This window comes from Macaca mulatta, chromosome 11, assembly GCF_049350105.2.
Source record: "Macaca mulatta isolate MMU2019108-1 chromosome 11, T2T-MMU8v2.0, whole genome shotgun sequence".
NCBI classification, from domain to species: domain Eukaryota; kingdom Metazoa; phylum Chordata; class Mammalia; order Primates; family Cercopithecidae; genus Macaca; species Macaca mulatta.
The window spans coordinates 14,187,180-14,204,688 of record NC_133416.1 but is presented as its reverse complement, the minus strand read 5'-3'; the positions used below and the strand labels follow the sequence as shown (position 1 = coordinate 14,204,688).

Sequence of the window (17,509 nt, the reverse complement as noted above, 5' to 3'; positions counted from 1 at the left end):
AATGGAGGACAATTTCCTGTGTCATGAAAGTACCACCATCTGCACTAAAATTTGATGTTGAGCCCTGGAAATCAAGTGAATGATCATGAAATCTGGGCATTTACAGATAATATTCCACTACTGATACTCCTTGTGTTTCTCTTCTGGAATTAGAGAACAATGTGATGATTGAGTTGGGGAGAACTTAGGAATCATATGCCTAGGCCGTTTCACTGTGCAGATGTGGAAACCACAGTCCTGGGAAACAGAATGAACTGCTGAGATGACCCAAGCAATCAGCCACGTAGAACCAGAGCTCAGGAAACTGACCCCCACAAGAGCATGTTCTCTGCCCTCTTACCCCATTGTAGAGTGTTCTGGCACACATGCCATGTGGGCAAACTAAGGCACCAAATGTCAGGCAATTTTTCTGAAGTGCATTGGCTTAACACAAATTATCAGGAAGTTCAGTGTTTTAAGGTGTAAACTCAGTAATACAATCTTCATTTAATCACAGCACCTTTCTTACTGTTTAATAACCATCTGTGAGGTAGATCATCTCTTTTAAAAAGATGGAAAATAATAGACAAGGAACCTCTAATATTTATTTATTTATTTATTTATTTGAGATGGAGTCTCGCTGTGTTGCCCAGTCTGGAGTGCAGTGGCGCGATCTCAGCTCGCTGCAAGCTCTGCCTCCTGGGCTCATGCCGTTCTCCTGCCTCAGCCTCCTGAGTAGCTGGGACTACGGGCGCCTGCCACCATGCCCGGCTAATTTTTTGTATTCTTAGTAGAGACGGGGTTTCACCGGGTTAGCCAGGATGGTCTTGATCTGACCTCATGATCTGCCCACCTCGGCCTCCCAAAGTGCTGGGATTATAGGCGTGAACCACCGTGCACGGCCAAGAAACCTCTTTTTACTTCATTTAATTTTGTTTCTAACACTCTAGAATTTATACACATACCTGAGAATATCTGGCATATAACAGTGTGCATACTGGATTGGATACGGAAATTTATCTTCCTTCAAGTTCAAAAGATAATTTGGTTTATAGCTCTGATTTTATCCATCTGGGCCCTCTTGTCAGTAATTTGTATTATGCTTAAAAATTGGAAAAAAAAAATCAGCCTACTAGCTTGGATATTCTCCTTCGAACCAACAGACAGAATGAAACAACTTTCATTTGCTCCTCAGACTTTTAAAGAGTAATAGGGTGAAGTGGAAAAGAAAAGTCTGGGTTTTAGAATTAGATGTGGATTCAAATTGGGGCTCCTCCACTTTCCCTTTGTGTGACCTTGGGCAAGTGGTTTACCACTACAGAGCCTCAGGTATAGTATCTACTGTGCAGTGTTTGTTATTATTCAGGATAACATATATGAAGCATATACATATACACACATATATACTTTTATATATATACACACACACATATATACGTTTATATATATACATATATATAATAGTAGTAGTGATCATTATTTCTTATTCCCCACAACAATGCCACAGAGATTCTCTAAAGTGCCTTTATGATCTTAAACACAGTTGACCTCAGAGTGGCTCCTAAGGCGAAACACAGGCTCCTGTGAGCTGGCAGGTAGGGTGGAATGACCAAAAAACTAAAAGCTCATTTGCAAAGATGAGCTATTTCTGGAAAACAAATGGGTAATAAAATCCTAACAATGATACTTCTCAAGCAGAGCTCCATAAATTGCTGGATACCCCTATAATTTTTCAGATGGTGCTATTCAACACCCTAAAACTTGTTCTAGGTGCTTTTAAAAAAGAATTGTTATATCTTCCCTTACAAACCTTCACCCCCTCCTCAGTGAACCATTTCGGTGAGTACCCCCACCCCAAAAGCTGAGAATTTAGCCTCAGCTGACCTGGTAAAGTAGGGTATTCCCTGCACAGCTCTGTGCAGTCCACCTTCCCTTCTAGGTATCCAATCCTCATCCACCCCACATCTACAGCTCTTTATCCATTATCTGTACCCACAGTCCGCATTTGTACGACTGGAATCTGACAGCCCCATTTGAGAGCTCCTGGTATCCACGATCTGCTGGAAGCAGACATGGAGGCCAATGTTGAAAGAATGGAGTTTTGTCCACCCATCCAAGATGGAGGCAGTAAATTCTGGGGCAGCGTGACTAATTATACTTGGGAATTTACAGTCAGCATGTGGCCAGAGCCAGGGCCAGTTTAACTCTCTCAAGTCCTGCTCTACCTCTCCTTCAGAAGAGATCAGAAAAACGAACCACAAAACACTCACACATGGTACAGGCAACTGAGAATCAGAATCCACCCACGGCAACAGCAAAAGCAGCAACATCTAAAGGTCCCTGCTAACGTTCACCTCTGATGAAGCTATCAAGGTCATCCTGCCAGAAACACCAGAAGTCTGAATTACTGATGCGGTGTAACTCAGGCATGAAGCAAAATGGGAGAAAATATCAGTTATTTGAGAATGGAAACTACTGAATTTGTATATACTCAGCTCAATCAATGCTTTCTGATAATAAGAGGAGGTGAGAAGTAACTTAGAGAAGCACAGTTCAAGCCAACATCACATTGAACCTTTATCATACATGTAAGGGTGACCGTGGAGTGGAGCTCAAGGACAGGAACTCCTCAATCCGTGGAAACCCATCAAGACAAGCGAAAGACCACAGAGGTATTGAGGGTTGGGAAAATCCAAGAGGAAGCAATAGACAGAAAAAAAGAAGAAATGGAAATAAAGTTTCTGACTTCCTGTTGTTGTTCAAGTCTCATAAAACGGACTGGTTCTCATCGTCTTTTATTTTTCAAAGGGCTCTCTTAGTCTGCTATAACCTTTCAGTGTTGAGTCTAGAATAGAGCTGAGCATCTCTGGGCTCACATAAATAATGCAGAGCACCAGGTAGGGACAACCCATTGTCAACAGTTTCCAAACATCTACTTCAGAATTCCGAGGAAAAGGGAGAGCCTGTGACACTAATGAGGGTCCGTGCCATCTTCATCCTCCCCTCCCCATCCCCCACAGCAAAACCAGGGCCACTTTGTCAGAGCTGATGCTGGAGGAACTGCCTTAAATGTACACAGAGCTCACTGCATGAAATGTGAAGTGAAAGAAAAGGTCAGTAAACCTCTGGTTATATATTTTTTTCTTAAAAAAAAAAAAGACATCTATAAATAGCTGCATTTATTGAAGCTGCTTCCTTATCAGGAAGCATGGAGCTAGGAATTAACGTCTGCCTGCATCGGAAATTCTTTCAGACAGCAAACCCAAAAAGGAAATTTCCCTTCCAAAGCATCCTGGCTGTTCTGCTGCGGGCTGTTTTTGCTCTTCAAGCTGTTTGAAGCAGCTAACCAGGGCCCTCGTATAGCCACATGTGCCGTGGGGAAAGTAGAAAGCCTTCAAGCATTTGAATGTAAAAAGTGAAGGCACCCAAAAGAAGGCTTTAGGGGGAACAAAGTATAAAATGCTAGTGGCGGGTTGGCTTTGTTAGAAGTCATTACTGCTTTGTAAGACACTGACAGAGAATTAAATCTCTTCTCCTTGTCCTTGTCTCAACTCTGCTGGTGATATCACTGCACGTCACGGGCAGCTGTGAGGAGAGGCCATTTTTGGAACGCTGATGTGATAGCAAAGGACAGGGGAGGACTTGATAGGTATTAGAAGAGTGGGGAAGGCTGAAGAAGGAGACTCGCAGATTCAGGCAAGACCGGGAAGAAAGTTCCAGACTGAGGGAGAGATGTGTGGGTAGGAAAAGGTCCTGGGATGGAGTGCCCTAGAGCAAAACTGAGCCCCTGGAAATCACAGGGGATTGTTTGAAAGCAAAGCTTATTTCCATCTGACTTAGGAAAATTAGTCTGAGTACCACACAGACAGAACCCTAGGTCCTTTCTTTAATGAAACACACAGACAACGACATGCAAGCTGCTTCCCTTGGCTCCTGCATGGGGAAGCCACGTCTTCAACAGGCTAGCCACTGTCACCGGAAACGGAAATGGAGCTTTGGTGAGCTACCTGGCCACTGCAGGCCGGGCACTGTGCCAGGTGCTATACATAAATGAGATCTGGTATTTCTAAGAAACCCTCATTAGTAGGTGTTATTAGAAACTTGAGTCTTAGATAGGTTAAATCATCTCTAATAGAAAGAGTCGACCCTGAAATTCAAGTCCATTCACATCTATCTGGACCCAAGCCCTGTCTATTACCATGGTTTTTCATTTGGAGACTTCCAAAAGCAGCGGGACCGTCCTCCTAGAAGGGCACCCCTAGCAAAATGCTGGGGAATTGGGTACTGGATTGAACCCACTCTCGGAGCTGGCCCATCAGGGCCTACAGGACCAGCTCTGGCATTCTGGTTGCAGGGAGAAATTCAACTCTAACCTGAGCTCACAAGAGAACAAACAGCGGGAGGCAGCAGGACTGGTGAACAAAACCAGCATAAACTATCCACAGGGACAGGCTGTTATCCTGATGCCTCTCCCTCATCCTGTTGAGAGGGAGAAGCCAGTCTGCTGCGGATTCAGCACAACTTCATGATCAGGTGGCATCACTAGAACCGCACCTGTCCCAGTCCTTGTACCTGTGGCCGCCCAGACTTCAGTGGTCAGCGGTGCCTCTACTTTCAAGTCCATGAAATTCTGACGTTATGTTTTCTCCTAAAAAAAAAGCTGAAAGGTGGTTTCAAGAAGTAGAAATCACATTCAGCCTTTCACATGCTGTGTGCACCTGGAGAATCCAGTTGACCTGTCGGAGCCACGGTCAGCTCATCAAACAGAATGAATAGCACCTACTTCAAGGACTGTTGCACAATTAAACGAGACAATAAGTATGAGCACATCTTGTTATGTATAAAAATATAAAATAATAACGATGATCATGTTCAGCTCCCAATTTTGCCTTTTTTTTTTGGGAACAAACATAATGTGAAAGCATATAAAATTGTTGCTCTACCCAATTAGAAAAGAGGCACTGCATCCCTTCTCACTATGCTGGTTCTAATATAGCTTTGCCTGTCACGTGGCTGTCTTAAACTCAGTTACTCTGCTGAGAAGGCAAAACAGCCGAGTGGGTGAGCAGCGAGGTAACGTTTCCAAAGGAAGGCATTAAATTAAATTATTAAACACACACAAGCAGGAGTAGTAATGTAAGAATTTTGAAAGATTCACAAGGAAAAGAAAGAGAGCCAAGGGACTATTTCTGGTGTTCTGACTCCAGAAAACACCGAGCGGCTATTATGGCTATTTATTAACCCGCAACATCATAAACCCTAACCCTATTAAACATGATGAATGAGTCCTAGCTTCCGATTTTTAAATATCATTGACAGGGATTTTAGAAGGCCAAATGGACACTGCAAAATGCAAAGTCTGCGGGCAAATGGCATAATGTCAACTAAATGTGAAATGATCACGTTTAACAGAAATTTTAAATAAAGACATTTAATTATTTAAATTCTGCCCCATCAATCTGAACTATACTTACATTATTATCGTAAGGCTGGGTCTGAGCATCACTGTCTGAGGCCCAGTGTTTCATAAGGTAAGCCTCTGCCAATCAGCAGGCTGGCAGAACCTCGTGAGGTGCTTTAACTGCCCCCTTCAGCAGTCACTCCCCCATGAGTTTAGAAAAAGAATGGCCTTTGGGTAGACAAATCAGAAAACGTCCCTCCCTTGCAAGACTACAAGTCACCTGGTGAGAACTGGGCAAAGGTATCCTTTGCTCCCAGTAACAGCCCTTCTCTGGCCAGAGTCAAGAGTGATCTTGCCTGGGCACCCTTGGGGGTCCTTGGTCTTTCAAGTGTTTTCAAGCTACGATGAAAGGCTTATGTTCCTTTAAAGAATGGAACTTGTTTTTTTTTCCCACCTGTCTACTGTAATTGTACTTCGGCTCTTCTACCCTCAAGCTTCAAAAACAATTCAGTATCCTTTATGGAAGAAGAAGCAAAAATGATGCCCTTTCTATCCTCTCAACAGATATACTTGTGTTTGCTCTCCCGGTGAGCAGGGGAGTTCTGCTGTAGGACGGTTGAAGGGCACTGTCCTGGTAATCTGGGCAGTGAGTCAGAGCAGGGTGGCACAGGTCTGGCCTTTCTTCCCTGGGCTCTCCTCTTGCACTCTGCCCAGGCTGCTTTGCCAGTCCTTTTCAAGTCCTCCCTAATCAGCACTTAACACTTTACTCCATTTATCACTTTGCTGTTATCACTGGCAAATAAAAGGAAAGGCATCACTCTCTACTTCTCAATAACTTGCTAATTTGTCATGCTGTGTCTTCAGTTTGGGTCTAGCTCTGTTTTTGCAGAATAAAATGGTGAGAAACTCTCTGTATGAAAACCTTAGATATTATGATCTCTGCTCCCCTTAACCCCAACTCCCAAGAATATGTGCTGATTTAAGAACGAAAGAAGAGAAAGGAAGAATTAAGGGAGAGGATTTATCTGGTAATCAATGGAAAATGGTGAAAAGAACCCACTTCGAGGCATACCAATCTGATGAGTGTCCGTTTAAAACAAGCAGCTAAAAGTGCCTCCGACTTAGCAATACCATAAATGTCCCGCTGTTGTCTTGGCTTTGAGATTCTTCCCCGTACTTTCCATGAGCATTCCACTGGGAATTGTCTGGAATCCCAGATTAAAACAGCAATAACCCAATTCCCTGGTTAGAATATTTATTTTCTTTTAGGTTTGGAAACTCAGCTGGGATGCATCTTCAAGTGTGTGGCACAGCTTCAGTCATCGTAGGGGCTATATGCTCCTCTCAAACAGGATGACAAACAGCGGAATCCTAGAACAGGAGCGGGAGGACAGAAGCTCAGCCCCATTCGGAAAGTCCCAGCCGAGGGCAAACAGCAAGAGCCTGGGAAGCTCCACTTCCAGAGGATTCAATACAGACGTCAGAACCAATGGTGTCAACAATAGGTCTCATGCAGATGACCAAGGAGAGGTATATAAAGTTAGACTGCCATAAAGTAGGCATTCAGGCAAAATCTTTACCATCACCTGAATCCACAGTCTAACTACTGATGAAATGGCAAGGTTTCCAGGAATGTGCCACAGTTCTATATTTTATAGCTGTCTACGTGGGGATCCATCCATGCTTCGAAGGATGATATGCAAACCATTCAACAAACAGACAGAACAGACAGGACGGCAATTAGAATAGATTCCAGCCATAAACCAATGCTACGGCCACATCAGCGAACACTGGCTAAGTGTCAACCCTGAATTCATCCATCCATCCATCCATCCAAAAAATATTTACTAAACACATACTTTATGGTGGTATAGTGGATATAAGATCCTGGGCTCTGGAGTCAGCCAGAACTGAGTTTGAGTCTTGACTCTATTCTCTTACTGTTTCTATGATTGACCTTGAAAAATTACTTAAATTGTCTAAGCCCTTATGTGTGACATGCAGATAGAAAGACGACCTACCTTACAGGTACTGTGAGAATGAATTAAAAAGAATTCCTGTAAAGGACTCCACATAGTGTCTGCTACAGGGTAATCCCGTGATACATATTAGCTATTATGGTTGTGTGCTTGGCACACAGAAGGTGCTACCAAAATGCCAGTAAGCAGCACAGACACGGCTCAATAAGTAAACTGTCTACTCCAGAAAAAATGCAAGTGTTACTATGGAAGAAACAATTCAAAGCAAGGAGAATGATGCCTCAGATGAGAATGATAATATTTGGAAGTTAGGAAGGCTGTGAAACATTTTCCTGTCCACACACAGTATTGTCTGCTAGGAGAACTGAGTTAAATTACCCACAGTCGAACAGCAGAACGAGGTAAAAGTTAAGATCTCCTGACCTCCAGTTCAGTGTGTTTGTTTGCTTGCTTGTTTGTTTTGTCAGGTTAACATCTCATGGAAGGTAGTTAAGGAGCTTCCATATGTCAAGGCATCCAGAAGTGAACCAGGAGCAAAGGCCTCCTTGGGGGATGTTGCAAAATGTAAAAATGAAACGTTATGAAACAAATCTCAGTCTGTTTGTGATGAGTGTTTGAAACTTTTTTTTTTTCTCTGTGCTAGAATTTAAGTTCCACAAGAGCAGAGGAGTTTTTTCTGCTTTGTTCATTTCTGCACCCCCAGGACACAGAAGAGTGCCGGGCACAGCAGAGGCAATCAATAACTATTTGCGAGATGAATAAATGAATGAATTAGGTAGCAGCAGTGTTCTGCCTGCGTGGCATGAGGATGTTCCATCCTGAGGCGAATATTTCTGAAGTGAATATATCGGTCACAGGACGACTTCTGGAGGAAAATTTCCTATCACTTGGCTGCTGTTTCTTTTCCAGTTGTGTCTGCTCCCATGGTGCCATAACATTCCAGTTTCCTAAGGACACTGATGTTCCCAGCCATGATCCTGGCACCTTTACAGTTCCAACCTCCTTAAAAGTAGAGGAAAAGATGGTAGAGTAGGGCTGTGTCCTTTACTTCCCTGCCCAAATGAAGCAGGAATGTCTTGACCATAGTAGGTGGCAACTTCGTAAATACTGATGGACGCAGCAAGATGCAGGAGGGAAAGGATTCTCATGCCCCCAACTCCTTGCAAACATCCCAGCAACCATCTGCACTGCGGGGCAGAAGGCATAAGCCAGCAGTGTTCCCCCAGGAGCCCCAGTATCACGGTCATCTAATTCCCTGAATTATCAGAGAGAGAAAGGAAGAACCTGCATCCTCTGTCTCCTATTGTTCTCTGCATTCAGAAAGCAACCTTCTGAGGAGGGTGGAACAGGAAGAGAATCACCATGCTGGAGAGAGATGGTGAGCAAGACTGTGCCACCACTGAAGTCACTGGAAGGGCCACGGTGACCCCAAGTGTCCTCTATAACCTAATCTTGTGCCCACAGGATAACATTCAAGGCAGAGAAGCTGGCATTTTCTTGGATACGGTGAAGAGGGTGGGAATCAGGTGATTCATCTCTCCAGCTGCCCCAATCCTGTTTTATCACCTGAGCTGGGCGGTAGTATGAGAAAGGCAGACAAAAAGGACACAGCAGGTGTCAACGGCTTTGGAGGCCAGTATCAGCAGCACAGGTGTGTGGGCCCCAAACCTCTGCCAAGTTGCAGCTGAGGACTGAGATGGGGAAGTGGTAGGCCAAGGGGTAGAGATGATTTGGGAGAGAAAGGTGGAACCACTACAGACTGCAGCTGCTGAGGCAAAGCAAGCACAAGAGAAGCGAGAGAGAGTGGAGGAGAAGGAAAGGAGGTAAGAGAAAGGACCTACGCAGGCCTAGAAAATGAAGGGAAGAAAAGTAGCCAGCACAGACAGGGAGGGGAAGGAGGGCCCTGGAAAGAAAGAACAGCGCACGGCTTAAACACAAAGCAGGAGTGAGTCTGACTCACAAACTGAGCAAAATTTAGGACCAAAGAAAATATTAAAGTTGAGTAAGCGTGAATTTGAGAATACAGATAAACTTTGCACACACACAAATCATCTTGTCTACTAGGAGATTTAGTTGGCTCTGCCATATACTGCATGCTTCCAGGTTTCTTGTTTTTTTAACGTGTCATAGTCAGGGAAGAAATGAACACATGGAGAAACAAGGAACAGGAATCTCAAACTTTTCAGAGGTCTTTGGGGGCAGGGGGTGTGAAAGATTCCAAAGCAGCGTGGCGAAGTCCTGTGAAAACCACCTCAGAGCTTGCTACTCTCTGGCCTGGAGTCCACTGCCTGCCACCCCCGCCCCATGCCATCAATCGTCTGTCCCTCTTGGGTCACAAACACTCACGCAGGTGCGCAGGCAGGCGGATTGAGTCTTCCTCCATCCTGAGCGCTCGAGGCACTGGAACATGAAGTGGCGTCGAGGAAGCGTAACTCGGCACTGGGCTCTCTGGAGGTGTATATGAAATTCGTTCCTGCTGTTAAAAATAAGGGCAGGAAGAGGGGAGGGGGAGAGAGACAATGAAAGCTTGGAATGGAGGTGCGAGACCATCTGGGGATGGGGAGCAAAAGGGAGGTGGGGCATGGGCAGTACCAGCTTCCCAAGCAATCCGGCTTACTCTCTCTGTAGAGACACTGTATACAGTTGTCTTTCAGATGCCTAGCATTGGGGCTATATAACAAAACTCTGCCATCTTTGAAAACAGCCTTTACTTTGGACTCAGGTCAATAGGTGTACACCCTGTGGTTTGTACAACTAAAAAGGAGGGACAAAACGGAACAAAAAAATATGTCCAAGAGAATGGCTTAAAGACAACTTTCTAAAAAATGACTTGCCCAAGTTGCATAATTAATGCCATCACTTTATCGAAGCCACGTTTTCTCTTCTGTAGCAATATCCCCAGCTTCTAATCAAAGTATGATTCTAGATTCACTGCACAGAGAGTGAGCTGAACGAGTAAAGTGACAGCTTCAAAGATAAGTTCTAGATTTAGAATTTAAATCCACGAGGAAGATTCTTCTGTTGTCCACCTATCTCACTATACAACAAACACAACTAAAAATATCCAACATCTAATTGTTTCCTTCATTGCAAGGAATTATCTGCAACAGTAATGAATATCTCCTTGTTCCTTCATTCTCCGTCTCAGAATCGGTATTTCCTTTCCCTCTGAAGTATTTCATAGTTCATACAAAGAAGTATCTGAATTTAAAAGAAGTACTGTTTGACTGACCCCTTATCAACTATCAAAGGGTAGGGGGCAGCTTCGGTGGGTTCTCCATTTGAATTCAAACAAGCAGTGTTTGTTAGATCAATTAAAACAAACTAGATGGGGTGAGAAGGATTACTGTGAGTTTTAAGTTAAAATACCGCAAATAATGGCAAGAAACCGACTACTGGGTTCAGCAGAACAGCAGTGCAATTTGTATCTTAGATCAGCATACCAACTAGGTTGACTTGCAGTCCATACATACACACAACTTCAGGAGTGTCTGTGGTTTAACTGGGCAATGTAAAGTGGAACACACAACATCCAAAAATACGGTGGAAAGACGAGTAAAATGCCGTTATGAAAATAAAACTCAGGAGCAAAAGAAAATCGTACGTTAAAGTAAAGGGAAGGCAGTGTTTACGTTTTGGAAAGATACTTCTTTAACATTTTACATCTCATCAAATGTGCAAAGGGAAGTGGCGGAGTCCTCAGCCTATAACCAAATTAAAGCTTCTCTGCTCATAGCCTAGAAAGTTTGGCGGTTGCGGTAGGAAGTTCTGATTTTAAATGAATATATACATATTGTTATAATTTCCGAATGGAATTGCTCTACCTTCCCTAAGGCACCTATCAGAAGCAACTAGGGCAGTTGGAATATTTCTGTTTAAACATACATCCTGCAGTTTCTTGGTGAATTTCTTAATGAAGGGCAGGCACATATATCCCAGGTTTCATTTCTGTGTCAATTAAGATATCCTGTAAAAAGTCACCCAGAGGCAAAACTTTCAACTGCACTTTTCTCGAACTTGAGCAAGCATCACACGTATTTTGAGAAACTTTAACTTAAGGATGGGTCATACTTTTTTTGGTGTTTGGTTTGGGGTGGTTTGGGATGAACAAAGCGAAAAAAATTAGTAATAACCCACACATATAGGAAACATAAAATCTGTTCAGAGGTTTTAAAGGTGAGGTGGGTTTTTGAGCATTTCAAAGTCTGTTTTTTGAATTTAACAAATTCTCCATATTCTTCAACTCTTGTCTGACACCAGCCCCCAAAATCCCACTATATGTCTAGATATCTACCGTTAACTTTATTCTCGGAAATAACTTTCTGTTTTGTTAGGGTTTTTGCAGAAGTGAAACTTGGTGAAGAAAACATCGGGCAGCCAAAGGGTCTTCAAATGGTGCTGCACGAGTGCAAGAAAAAAACAAGACAGCATTTCGAAATTCAATGACTCTTGTTTCCCTTGAAGCAAAGAGAAACTCACAAGACACTCTGGCTAGTCCATGAGAGTGAGGCCACCTCATCCCCGCCTCCCCCAACTCCACCAAGGCAAGCTGGGAGAAACCCAGCCCTCCATGCTGACTGGACTGCATTTCTTGGGAACTCCATCTCCAGCCAACTGACAAAAGAGTCTGACTAGCTATTACCCTGAAAGTATACACTGTGATTTACTAAATTATCATGGCTTTGGACCTTCCTTTCACTGTGCTCTCTTTAAAAGCAACCCCTTGGTGTGCTTTCTCTTCTACATGTTTCCCTGACCTTACGCTGAAACACCACACTTCTGCACCTGCTCTGGGATCTGACACCATCCCCCGCAAACCCCGGCCAAACAATTTTAGATGGAGACAACCGCTACTTCATGATGAAAACTTATAAAAGGAAGGCCAGAGAGGAAGAGACTGTGGCCCACTGATCTCCTTCCTGATGATGGTTTCTACTCAGCTGGAGGACAGTTTTCCACACCATTAGCTCTTTGTCAAAGGCTCAATGAAGAGACTTGTCAGCAACAAGAGAGGTTACCTTGACCAAGACGGGACAAATGCAAAATGTGCTTCTAGGGCCCCGAGCACTCTTCTAGCAGCCATGGCACACCTAAGGTAACTCTGGGCTCAGTGGCTGCAGAGCACTCAGGGACCCCAAGAGGATGCTGTACAGTGAGGGGGCTCTGTTCCCCGGAGAACAAAACACACTCTTGGGAATCCCACCAACAAAGACTCCTTTTGTCTCTCTTTTTGTGAATCTCTAGGGTGACTCTCGCAGTCCTCATTTTTTACTCTATTGCAATAAGCATGCACTTAACATCTACCCTGGCACATCAGCAGACTATCAACAATTGGAAAAATTAAGCAAATACCACTATCTCAGATGGAGACATCTAGACAGAGAAGCTTAAGGACACTAACATCTAATTTCCCAAATAAAGGGAACTTCTTTACTCTTACAACTGCTTCTCTGGTCCGACCCCAACAAAGGAGGGGGTGGTGGTGACAGTCCCAGCTTACAGCTCACCCACCTCTAAAGCAAAGTGTCAGACAGATGAAAACCAGAGGTGCTTTCTTTTAACATTATGGGGAGTGGGTGCGTGTGTGTGTGTGTGTGTGTGTGTGTGTGGAGGGCGGGATAACGATTTTCCCAAGAGGATTATAACTGCAGCTCTAATTAAATTAAAATGCTACAGACAGTGATATTAATGTATTCAAGTGTTGTAGGGGGATAAACTGCTGGAGGAGGTCAATGATGTGACTAAGAACGCCGTGATGTGGTTACATTATTGTTTAGATGCTGTAAAAAAATAAAACATGCTGCTTTCAAATTTGCAGATACAACCTACCAAGCCAATCAGCTGAACAAAAGGGAAGCACTGCAATTTCTGAGGCCAATTGTAATACCTACGAGCAGGTTGTCGAGGAGGCAGCACAAAGGGCTGGGAAGAGAAAATAAGGCAGAAAACTGTTGTAGGCAGGAGCTGAAATGTAAATTTCACTAACCATTACAGAAGCTTTTTTAAAAAAATGGAGTATGGAGTAGGGTTGTCTCTTAAAAGTGTAAGGACTGAAGCCAAAATGAGTTACGTTCCCTCTCCCATTCCTCTCCTAGCCATGAAGGGCCAATGAAGGATACCCATCTAATTCTGCTCATTTTTAAACTGAATGCTTAGGAGCCCGTGACTTCCCTGTAAAACAGGTGTACACAGTTTGTGCTCGGTAGGAGAATGGCATTTCTCCACGTCCCCCCATCCCCACCCTCAGGTTGCATATTACAGAAGAGTCAAAAAATGAGTATTATTACCAAAAGGCCTTTCCTCTTCAAAAGTATTCAATATAAAGCTTCCATAAATCACAGGGATCCCCTAGCACATTTACACATTTGTTATTATACCCTTCGAAAAGGCTGAGGGGTTGGGAAACCTAGAGCCTACTGCTAACTAAATATTAACATTCTGGAAATAAAGCATTTTTGGAATTAAGAAAAACAGAAATAAAGTTGGTTGCGCTTGCAAAAAGATGGTTTGCAGGTAATTTCAAAGATTCCGCTGCTGCAGAACTGAGATTTCCTTGATACAGAAACTTTTCCTGGAAATGGTCCCTATCCCCATTATAAATGCCAGGACTGGCCCCAGTGATGGCTTCTGAAGCCTAGGTTAAAAGTCCTGAGGAGGAAGAGTGTCATGGACACAGGATGGTGGTCATTTCCCCACAGCTAGGGTAAAAATGCCACAGGCATGCTTTCATCCCATTGCACTTCAGTGTCCCATCACTGTGAAGAACCCTGCAACCCAGACAAGATGGAAAACAGCAGGCACCAGCGACAAGACTGGTCATGCCGGCAATATTCAATATTTTGAGAGAAGGATCTCTTTTCCACCCTGCAGGTGTTTAGAAAAGCTGCCCGAGAAAGCTGATGCTTGTACCATCGTCAACTTCTACAGATTCAACAGAAGAAACCTCTCCTATGGGAAGCTATTTATTGAAATTTACTAAAGTGAAGTCTGAATACACAATTATTTAAGTACACTCTTCTGGCTGCAAAAATGATTCAAGTGGTGGTGATGTTGGCTTTCATTAAGTAAGCTTTTATTAACAAGCTGTAGACACATTAACAAAAAATTGAATACGCTGAAATTTGAGCTCTAGAGTTTTCTGAGTTTCTGCCACCAGGAAAGCACAAACAGACATACACAAGAACCTAAAGTAATACTCTCGAAAATCGACATTTTTTCACTTGAAAAAAGATATTCAATATTTTGTCCACTCCAAAATTCAGTGAGATAAAGTTAAAGAATTTAAGATGCAAATGCCAGTCGTCTTTTCTAAATAGACATTGTACACGCAGCCACAGACAGTAACATTTTTGGAATCTCCCCAGAAAGAAACATCATACCCTAGCATCTGGGCTAGAAAGAACACCACAGAGACTCAAATACAAATTCTGAAGTACCAAAATCCACATCTACCAAATCACAGAAGTGAAGTTTATGATTTCTTTTCATCCAGAGAGTTACCAGAAGATGGTTTAGACATCCAAGTTGGTTTAAGGGCCCAAGCTGGCTTTCTTCTTGGTGTCCAGTATCTCCCTGCCCTGAAAGCAACATCCCTCTCTGGATACTGAGTCATTAGATTTTTACAAGCCAAATGGTGTTTGGCTCTCAACATTCATCTTGCAGAATACATATCAGAATCTTGTAGGATCTTGCAGAATCCAAGGAAAAAAAAAATGAGCGTACCCTGTGAAAATTAGGATGGGTGGGAACTATATTCCTGGCATCTGAAATCTCCCTAGGTTACCCGGATGGCCCACTCAGTCCTTGGGAAGAGGGCGTGCCAGACAAACCAAACTCAATGTTGATATGGGGATCCCCCAAGGAGCCCGCTTCACCAATCTAAAGGAGTGCCCTTTCTCTAGTTTATGTAGATGTTCGGGATGTTGATATTCGGATTCCTGTTTAGAACTGAAAATGTCCCTTTCTTCTGCCTTTCTGGATGGTTACATCCTAAAATCAGAAGGCAGTATATCGCTTGTGACAAACAGATACAATTAAGTCAAAGCATCTTAAGTCTTCCTCTTACCCAGACCTGTATTATCTTTGCAAAGTGAGATTAAAAAAAAAAAGAGCATTAGCAATAAGCCCTGCAATCAAACATCGCTGTAAAAGGTCATTGAGTTTTTTTTTTTTTTTCTCCTTATGATAAAGAAATATTTCAGCATTCATCAGCTGTCAACTATGAGGCTAGGCCTGTATCAGGCATTACAAATTATGCAATCATATGTCCTAGAATTTCCAGGATGGTCTCAATATTTAAAGTTCTGTGCCCCTTTACCCATAAATACATATGGGTAGTTATATATAAATACTTACACCTCTCAGAACACATGTCACAATTTTAGCTGGAAAATACAGTCACTGCCACAATCAGGAAAGAGAGCTAGCATTAAGTGAGCACATGGCATGTGTTCCTATGAAGCCTTTATTTTATTTCAGCCTCACAAGGACCCTGCAAGGAAGGCATCGTTATCTCCATTCCACAATGAGGAAATGGACTTGAAAACCACAGTTCCAGTCACCAGCTCCGGAGATGGTGTGGCTGGTATTTGGGTGCAGACTGATCTAACTTTACTTCTCTGAACTGCTTTGTAATGCCAACCAGTCAATAATGACTTCACAATGGGGAATTCCAAGAGACAGGTTCAAGCTTGTAAAAATCATAGCAGCCTTGGAATATTTCATTGCTCTGCATCCTCACTCCTCACAGAATTCCAGCAGGATTCTTGAGGGCGACTCAACAGAGCCACCTAAGCCAAGGCACCTACCTTCTTATGCATGTGGCTTATCCTATGGGCAGCACAGACTGAGCGGTAAACGCATTCAGCTGAAGGAAGGGGACTCTGTGATGTATGAGAAAGGTTCTCGTGGCATCATCTCTGAACAGGAGTAACCATTCAAATTTATCCAGGGCTCTACATTAACCATGGGAAACAATCAGTAGGACCAGGAGGGCATTTCCAGGTTGCTTATGCAAATGATACCTTGGCCTGGACTAGAAAACTTATTGGGCATTTCTGAGTAAAAACATATTACTTTCTATCCCAACACTGTCCTTAACAACAACAAAAGACATTTCCCTTATTCTTATCCACTTATCCAAGAGCAGCACATCTAAAAGTACAGGTGAGATAAACAGAAGCAGTAAGGAGGAAAGAAGCCTGCCAACATCTATTTGGTGCCTATAGTGGGCAGATCTCTACACCAAGAAGGAGCTGAGTCTGCCCCCAGAAATCACAGTGGCCGCAGTCCAAGCAAGACCTCTCCAATGGCCAAAGATGCACATTCCCAAGAGGGGAATGGATGAAGGCATTAAGGATACATGTGGCCTGTGCAGGGAAAAAAGATTTAAAATCTCCTCGGAGAGGTCTTCAAATATAGGAAGGACAAGTCTAAGAGAGACTCAAGGCTTGCTTGTATTAGCAGAGGGCAGAGCCAGCAACCAATACCCATGCACTAGAAGGAAGGCCTTTCAAACAGCTGAAGTCTCCAGATATGTGGGTGATTTACTGTTCTCCTAAAGCTGACTTAACGCTGAGGCTGAAAAGTGACTCTAAAACAGGTTCTTGCACTGTGAAGGAGCTGGAGTAGGAGAACTTAAAGGTTCCTTATAACTGCAAGAGGCTGCCTACAATCTTACCTCCCCTGGTAAGTCAGAGCTTATAAATGACAGTGTGGGTAGAACGACTCCAAATAAAACACAGACACCATAGTCCCCTTCTTTATCAATTAGTTCCTTATGTCCCCTCACAGGATCCTAGGGTTCTACTGAATATAATTAGAAAAAGCACTAGTTTCTAGAACTAGGTGCAATTTCTTTAAAGACAAGCACCAAAGCAAAAAAACTCAAATCGATTTCTTTATTGTTCCCATTTTAAAAAATTTTAATTAAGATACTTCCCACTCTTGAGGTGCCATGAAATTCTTTTTTTTTTTTTTTTCCTGTATTTCCTTAGATATTTCTAACATGGATAGTAAGCAGAAACTAAAGCTGTAATTCCTTGTCATGTCAGGCTGTGGTTACCAGGGAGGTCTATGAAGGTGGCCCAGTTCATGTGGCTGGAACCCAGTGTGGATGTACACGCAGGCAAAGTTACAAGCTTTGAACCTG

The 17,509-nt window shown here is 43.2% G+C and overlaps 1 protein-coding gene across 3 annotated transcripts in view; it reads right to left on the bottom strand.

Moving 5' to 3' along the window:
* ETV6 (ETS variant transcription factor 6) overlaps positions 1 to 17,509 on the bottom strand; it is a 248,035-nt gene that overhangs the window by 134,434 nt on the left and 96,092 nt on the right. Inside the window, exon 2 of one of the 3 annotated variants that reach the window (XM_015151078.3) lies at positions 9,706 to 9,832. The exons of 1 other annotated variant lie outside the window; for it this stretch is intronic. In XM_015151078.3, coding sequence (XP_015006564.1) covers positions 9,706 to 9,832 — 127 coding nt within the window. 3 annotated transcript variants of the gene reach the window in all.